This window comes from Salvelinus sp. IW2-2015, unplaced genomic scaffold (assembly GCF_002910315.2).
Source record: "Salvelinus sp. IW2-2015 unplaced genomic scaffold, ASM291031v2 Un_scaffold4045, whole genome shotgun sequence".
NCBI lineage: Eukaryota > Metazoa > Chordata > Actinopteri > Salmoniformes > Salmonidae > Salvelinus > Salvelinus sp. IW2-2015.
The window spans coordinates 40,026-48,250 of NW_019945317.1; the positions used below are offsets into that span (position 1 = coordinate 40,026).

At 44.1% G+C, this 8,225-nt stretch overlaps 2 protein-coding genes across 3 annotated transcripts in view; both read left to right on the top strand.

The window, feature by feature from the left end:
- The window catches only part of LOC112076802 (E3 ubiquitin-protein ligase TRIM39), a 14,058-nt gene extending 8,632 nt beyond the window's left edge, over window positions 1–5,426 (top strand). Inside the window, exons 1-2 of one of the 2 annotated variants that reach the window (XM_024143473.2) lie at window positions 2,261–2,450; window positions 3,578–5,426. In XM_024143473.2, coding sequence (XP_023999241.1) covers window positions 3,580–5,235 — 1,656 coding nt within the window. In that variant the 5' untranslated portion in view covers window positions 2,261–2,450; window positions 3,578–3,579 and the 3' untranslated portion in view covers window positions 5,236–5,426. Of the gene's footprint in view, window positions 1–2,260; window positions 2,451–3,577 lie in introns of those variants that run through there. The other variant, XM_024143474.2, reaches the window with a different exon arrangement.
- Window positions 1–8,202, top strand: part of LOC139026168 (ephrin type-B receptor 5-like) — a gene marked incomplete at its 5' end in the record, with an annotated part of 37,644 nt that extends 29,442 nt beyond the window's left edge. Inside the window, 3 exons of the mRNA XM_070441463.1 lie at window positions 5,732–6,004; window positions 7,416–7,585; window positions 7,884–8,202. Of these exons, the coding sequence (XP_070297564.1) occupies window positions 5,732–6,004; window positions 7,416–7,585; window positions 7,884–8,202 (762 nt within the window). The remainder of the gene's footprint in view (window positions 1–5,731; window positions 6,005–7,415; window positions 7,586–7,883) is intronic.
- Window positions 8,203–8,225: the final 23 nt, after the last annotated feature.

Genomic DNA, 8,225 nt, shown 5'->3' on the forward strand with positions numbered 1-8,225 from the left:
AGAGGATGAGGCTATATACAGGGGGTGCCTGTAAACAGAGTCATGTGGAGGCTATATACAGGGGGTACCTGTACAGAGTCAATGTGGAGGCTATATACAGGGGGTACCGGTACAGAGTCAATGTGGAGCTATATACAGGGGGTACCGGTACAGAGTCAATGTGGAGGCTATATACAGGGGGTGCCTGTACAGAGTCAATGTGGAGGCTATATACAGGGGGTGCCTGTACAGAGTCAATGTGGAGGCTATATACAGGGGGTACCTGTACAGAGTCAATGTGGAGGCTATATACAGGGGTACCTGTACAGAGTCAATGTGGAGGCTAATATACCAGGGGGTGCTGTAACAGACGTCAATGTGGAGGCTATATACAGGGGGTGCCCTGTACAGAGTCAATGTGAAGGCTATATACAGGGGGTACCTGTACAGAGTCAATGTGGAGGCTATATACAGGGGGTGCCTGTACAGAGTCAATGTGGAGGCTATATACAGGGGGTACCGGTACAGAGTCAATGTGCGGGGGCACCGGTGTCCAGGTAATTGAGGTAATATGTACATGTGGGTAGAGTTATTAAAGTGACTTATTGCATAGATAATAACAGAGAGTAGCAGAAGCATAAAAGGGGGTGGGGGTGCAAATAGTCTGTGTAGCCATTTGACTAGATGTTCAGGAGTCTTATGGCTTGGGGGTAGAAGCTGTTTAGAATCCTCTTGGACCTAGACTTGGCGCACCGGTACCGCTTGCCATGCGGTTAGTTTTTCTATTTAAAATAGTGTCGAAAAAGGTGTGAAAACCCCAAAAATGGGGGAAATCCGAAACATGGAAAAACAAAACGGAGAAAACGACGTTTGGTGAAAAAACAGAAGTAAAACTGATTCTAAAATGTCCTACCAGCGTTTTTTGCTGTGCATGACTGCACTTTAGAGTGTGTGTCATCCTGCAGCACAGCATTCTGGGGAAGGTTGAGGTCAGGTCCAATACTGACTATGCACCCAATAGGGGAAGAGGTTTGGCCATCCAATAAATGTTTTAGAGTAATATAATATAATATATACAATTTAGCAGATGCTTTTATCCAAAGCGACTTACAGTCATGCGTGAATACATTTTTACATATGGGTGGTCCTGGGAATCTAACCCACTATCCTGGCGTTGCAATGCACTACCAAGATGCATGACAGGTTTATAAATGCTTTGTGAAGCATCAATTCAATAGGATTTAAAAGGCCTTTAATAAGTGGTGCTTATGTCACCCTTTTTAAAGCACAGGTTTGTGTCATATTTGACATAGTGGGTTATGTCACATTTGACATTGGTGATTATGTCACACAGTTATGCCACATTTATGAACATGACACAGTTATAGAGGATTTGTAACACATGTATGTAGTGTTTATTAAGACTTTATGAAGCCTTTACAAGCTGCACTTCATTTAAAGTGGGACCTTTTGTTTTGTCTGTGACCATGTGCTGCTTTTTTTGTTTCCTGCAGGATTTATAGCTACTCATACAGAACCCTTATTCTTCCTCACGTTCTGTAGATGTCATGACTCCTACCGAAGGTGGATCCCCTTCCTGTTCGGGTGGCGCTCTGCGGTCGTCGTCACCGGCCTAGTAGCTGCCACTGATCCCTTTTTTCCCCTTTCTGTTTATTGGTTTCACCTGTTTTGTGTGTAGGCTGATTAGTCGGGCTATGTTAGCCAGTAGGCCCGCCTGCTCTTTGTGCGGGATTGTTTTGTGTTGCTCTGAGCACGTTCGATGTTGACGTGTTTCGTGCATGGGTTTTTCTCCGGACTGTTTGAGTCCTCCTGTTTGGGGCATTTGTTTTGTGTGCGCCCTGTGTTTCGTGGGGTGGCTTATGTTCGCTGGTGAGCAATAAATAGCACTACCCTGTACTCTCTGCTTCCTGCGCCTGACTTCGCACCCACTACGCCCAGCGCGTTACAGTAGAGCACATCTGATTTCAACACAAACAAAGGGAGAAGGTTGTATATGTGATACTGATAATGACCCATTACAGAGAACAGTACTTGGACTTTGGAATACATTTCATTCAAGGTTCCATAAAGTCCAATAAAGTTATGAACTAACGTATTGAATAGATAATTTCAAAAGTATGTATTTACACGGTAAGACCAGTACATGAACAGCTCACAGTGTGTTATAGAGAAGATAGACCGAACCGAATGGGTGAGCCAAGCTGTTAAATATGGACACTATTCCTTTAAGAGCAGAGTATCAGCCCTGCACTCAGTAAACAGTAGGGAGGGAAGGGCTTATGAACTTCACTTTGCAGAAGTGAAACACTAAACTAGAAACCTGAATGTTAAATAGGATCGATTTATTACACATTATATAATTTATCCACACAGCTACAACTTTGGTAGTTTCCAGTCAATGAACATTTTCCTGATCGTAAGTAGAGAACAAACAGTCAACACACACTGAGGTGAGTAGAGAGTAAGAATTATACTAGAACTTTCTTTTCTAAAAGCTTGATGTGTAGTAGGCCTAGTCCCATTTAGAATCAGAGTGGAAGACATAGGCTACGTTCACACAAGCTGCCCAATCTTTTTTCACTAATTCATCTTTTGAACAATCAGATCGGCTCTGACAAAGATCTGATGTGAAAAGATCTGATGTGATAGGTCAAAAGACCAAATGGTGAAAAAAATATCAGACCTGGGCTCCCTGTGTGAATGCAGACTCTCCTCTCTAACACGTTGGCTCAACATTTCCAAACAGTCCCATTACAACTCAGAATGTTGAATACATTTCATTTGGACTTACTTTACCTGTAGTCAACTGATTGTGTCCTTATGTCAGAGGTAATCTGGAGACTAAATATCCACAGGGAAATGTTACTAGCCAAACTTTCAGTACGCTGGTCGGTATGGTTCTGTCAGAGGTTTGTAGTTTCAATACTGACACAATTCGTACACAACGTAAACACTTGCACAATATGTGAACAATGGCTGAGCGCAACAGAACCACAGACTGAACGTTGATGACTTCCAGCTGATAGCGAGGAAACAATGTTCGGTAGACTACGTTCCGGTACGTTCAGCTATTGTTAACATATTGTGCATCACGTGCAATGCGTCAGGAGATTGAGAATGCATACTGGAAATAGAAACTGATTGAGCCATACTGTATACAGACCGGCTCCCCATAAAGCTGGGTTAATAACACTTTCCTGTGGACATTTTATCTCATCCCCTACCATCAAAAGGACCAACAGAATGGACAACCGTTAAAGCACGTTTTAAATATAATTTTATTCAACATTCTTCTCATTTAACATTCTGGATTGTAGAGACTCTTGCATATTTTTTAGTGCGATTTCATTCAGACTGAATAGCCAAGGGGTGACCATGGTAACAGTCGATGTTTTAGGCAAGATGTGAGGTGATAAACAGTGTATAGAAATTGTTTTATATCAGGAACTCATATAAACACTCAGAAGACATTTTTGTTTAATAAATAAATAACAGAGAAAGAAAACAATATATTTTTATTACATTTTTTATTCAGAGAGACCATCAATCATATATTTATATTTTGGTCTGTTTCCAGCTATGGCTTCCTCCAGCATTGTCCTGTCTGAAGAGCAGTTCCATTGTTCTATCTGTCTGGATGTGTTCACTGAGCCAGTCTCCATCCCATGTGGACACAACTACTGCAAGGCCTGTATCAGAGGATACTGGGACAGCACTGACCTGTGCCAGTGTCCAATGTGTAAAAAGACATTTGATAAGAGACCTGATCTCTTTGTTAATACTTTCATTTCTGAAATGGCTGCTCAGCTCAAGAAGTTGGCTCCAGTTATGGTCACACCCACCACCCCAGGAAAAACCCAAACCACAACCCTTGCCAAACCTGGAGAAGTACCATGTGATGTCTGTACTGGGGGGGAGCACAATGCCCTGAAGTCCTGTCTGGTGTGTCTGGCCTCTTTCTGTGAGACTCACCTGGAGCCTCATCAGAGAGTGGCATCTTTCAAGAAACACAAGCTGATCGACCCTGTGGAGAACCTGGAAGACAGGGTGTGTAAGAAGCATGAGAGACCCCTGGAGCTGTTCTGTAGGACTGATCAGATGTGTGTGTGTCAGTTCTGCACCGAGACAGACCACAAGACTCACAAGACTGTCCCCATAGAGGAAGAGTATAGAGAGAGGAAGACTCAGATGAGGAAGACAAAGGGTAAAGTTCAGGAGATGATCCAGGAGAGACTGCTGAAGGTTAAGGAGATCAAACAGGCAGTAGATCTCTGCAAGAGAAATGCAGAGAGAGAGATAGCAGACAGCATGGAGGTCTTCACGGTTTTAGTGCGCTGTATTGAGAGAAGCCAGGCTGAGCTCATAGAGGTGGTTGAGGAGAAGCAGAAAGTATCAGAGAAGCGGGCAGAAAGGTTCATTGAAGAGCTGGAGCAGGAAATAACTGAGTTAAAGAGAAGAACCCCTGAGATAGAGCACATTTTAGATATTAAAGATCTCCTCCTGCTCCTCCAGACCTCCCCATCTAGCTGCACTCTTCCACCTACCAAGAACTGGTCTGAGGTCACTGTTCAAAGCGGTCTTGGTGTGGGGACTCTGAGGAGAGCTGTGTCTCAGGTGGAGGAGACATTAAATAAAATTAGGGAGAAGTTGTGTGATGCTGAGATGAAGAGGGTCCAGCAATGGGCAGTGGATGTGACTCTGGACCCTGATACAGCACATCCAGGCCTCATCTTGGCTGCGGACAGGAAACAAGTGAGATATGGAGACATAACGAAGGTTCTACATGACAACCAAAAGAGATTTGTTAATAATCCCCGTGTTTTAGGGAGGGAGGGGTTCTCCTCAGGAAGATTCTACTATGAGGTGCAGGTGGAGGGGAAGTCTATGTGGGTTTTAGGAGTGGCTAGAGAGTCCATCAACAGGAAGGATTGTGGTGTATCACCGAGTCCTGTAGATGGATACTGGACTGTGGGGCAATGGAATATGAATGAATACAAGGCTCACGCTGGGCCTTGGGTCAACCTCTCCCTGAGAGAGAAGCCCCAGCAGGTGGGGGTGTTTGTGGATTATGAGGAGGGTGAGGTCTCCTTTTACAATGTGGAGGCCAGGTCTCATATCTACTCTTTCACTGACTGCACCTTCACTGAGAGACTCTACCCATTCTTCTCTACAGGTACAAATACCTCTGGTGATAACTCAGCTCCACTTATCATCTTTACAATGAAGTCTGACTGAGTTTAGTGAAGATGGAACTCAGTCACAGGGATTCCCAGCAATATGCCTCATTTAATGTGTTGACATTTCTTCTTGCGATAGAGAATTTGAGTGTTAGTACTTATCAGTTGATCAGATTTTATAATGAAGAATGGATCTCTTATGTCCTAGTACTATATTACAATGTACATTAAAAAACGATTTCCTGTGAATCTTTGTACTGTTTTTTTTTAAATAACTACTCCTACGGACCACTTATTCCTCCTCTCACTTTCAGTGAGATCACATTTCAAACACACACAGCATACACAGATGAAGAGGGAGTTTCAAATGGTGCAGTGATACTGATAATGACTCATCACCAAGCTAAAAGTACAATGCTTCTTGGACTTAACCTATCCAACCTCTAGGATAACCTAGAAAGTCCCATACAGTGATCCATAAAGTAATAACTCTCTGTCTTCTCCTCTTCCCCCTCTCTCACCCCCCTGTCTCTCTCTCTCTCTCTCTCTCTCAGTGGGATGAGGTCAGTGTCCTAGATGACCGGGGGAGACTCATCCGGACCTTTGAGGTCTGCAACGTCAATCAGAACCCCCGTCTCCAGGACAACTGGCTGGCCACGCCCTTCCTCTTCCGCTTCTCGGCACCACGGGTCTTTGTGACGCTGCGTTTCTCCATGCGGGACTGTGCCAGCCTGCGCTCGCCCTCGCCCTCCTGCCGAGAGACACTCACCCTCTACTACAAACAGGCCGACTCACAGAGAGAGCTGGAGAGGACATGGGCTGCAGAGGTAGGGCAGAAAGGCTACACTTCCCATCATGCCATTAATACCCCACCTTCTTATTGTAGGTGTAATGCCACATTCACATGCTCGTCTGAACATCCTTTCCCCTAGTTGTGATGTCAGAAACACCACTTTGTTTCATTCATGTGTTTTTTGGTCGGAACAATGATTCAACCAGATAAGATTTTAGCCAACTTGATAAGCTGACGTTGCTAAAGTAAAGTTAGCTAGCTCGCTTAACATTGACACTATGGTCAATAGTAGTTACATTATCCATATTGATAAGGTTGTAGTTGTAGTTATGACATAACAACCATTCCTGGACTTGAATCAGAAAGCGAGCCACCGCTGGACAGTACCAGAAAACATGTTCTATAGATTCTGTTTCCTCGTGTCTACACAAGGCTGACTGTTCAATGCCCCATATATTGAACATTCTTTTGTAGCAAGTATTTTATAATAGTTGACATTAAAATGAACAAATGTATGTGTCGATTGTTGTTTTATATGTCAGTTCATAGACCCGATGCCAAGGTATTGGGACATGAAAAACGGACTTGAATTTTATATGATATTGCTGTCAAACCTTTTAACTTTAAGTGAAACTGATTCATTTTTCGATTTATACTAATCATTAATCATTTAAGCCATTTACTTCACGTGGTATTTATAGTTTCTAAGAACATCTGTTAAGACGTTGAGCATAAAGACTACATTTACCAATATCCCATTTTGGTAATATGTAGTTCCGCATACTCCACAAAACGGGCTCCAAAAACGAGGAAATAATGTTGCTTTGGTTTGCCATAACATTCCTCTCATTCTCATCCCCCTCAATATCATAAAATAATCTAAATTTCCCATCACACATCAGTACTTTATAGTTCCTACCCTCAGGGCTTGTGGTTTCCAGTGGAGAGCAGTTACAGAGCTGTTTTCGATAAAGTGCTGAGCTCTTGTTGCGTCAGCGTGTCGTGTGCTGCTCTCACAGAGGGAAGGATGCAGTATTTGTGGATGAATACATTTCTCCTTGGGGAAAGTTAGATACTGTTTAAAAATGCAAATAAGATGAGTGAAGTGTAGAGGAACGTAGAGTGTGGAGCAGCAGGAAGGCCAGGAGTCTGAGTCTCTGGGGAAAGTTAGCATGGTTATCTTGAAACTGGGGAGAATTAGATTAGATTAAAACACAGACTGTCACTGGTCCGCGACCGTTTGTTTTTGACTAAATGTGTACCCTCAGAGCTAACTGTTGCATACTCTTAAATACTTTAATCAACTGTTACATGCTCTTTATCTTATCCTTCTCCCTAATCCCTTGCGTTTTAATTTCCACAAGGAAATTGATTACATGATCCCTCTCTCTCATCCCTCTCTCCTCCCTTTCTTCCTCCCATCCCCCTTTCCCATCGCTGTCCAGCCGTCCAGTGGAGAGAAGGACACGAGGGAGGGCTGGGTGAAGATTGACACCATAGCAGCAGATAAGAGTTTCACCAAGGTGGAGCCCAGCCTGCCTCACCAGTACCAACCAGACCGCTACCGTCGGGTCAACATCAAGACCCGCAGCTTCGCTCCGCTCACACGCAATGGGTACTGTACGAGAACATTTGGAACAAATTCATGAAACAAATTCATCCCATATTCAAACCATGCTCATCACTTGTGACAAATAGTCCTTTGCCACTTTGTAGGCAACAGTGTGTGGTAACTAACTCACCTAAACACACACTGTTACCTATCTAGTGGTCCTTCAAATCAAATTAAACTTTATTTATCACATGCGCGTGTAGACCTTACTGTGAAATGCTTACTTACAAGCCCTTAACCAACAGTGCAGTTCAAGCCTGATAATAAGTTAACATGTTATGACCCTTGACCCCGGTTTCAGATTCGTCCTGGCCATCGTCGACAGCGGTGCATGCGTCTCTCTCATGGGTGTGTCCATCTTCTACCGCCGCTGCCCAGCAACCAATAGCTATCTTGCTTCCTATCCGGCCACACCCTCAGGGGCGGAGCCTACCGCCCTGGTCCCTGTGACTGGGACTTGTGTTCCCCACAGCCAAGCACAGGGAGGCTCCGCCCCCCGCATGCACTGCAACGCAGAAGGTGAATGGATGGTGCCGGTGGGTGGGTGCATCTGTGAAGAGGGATATGAGCCCAATCAAAACCGCCACGCGACCACGGCCCAGCAACCATACTCGAGCTAATCAGTTTTTTCATCCAAATGCCT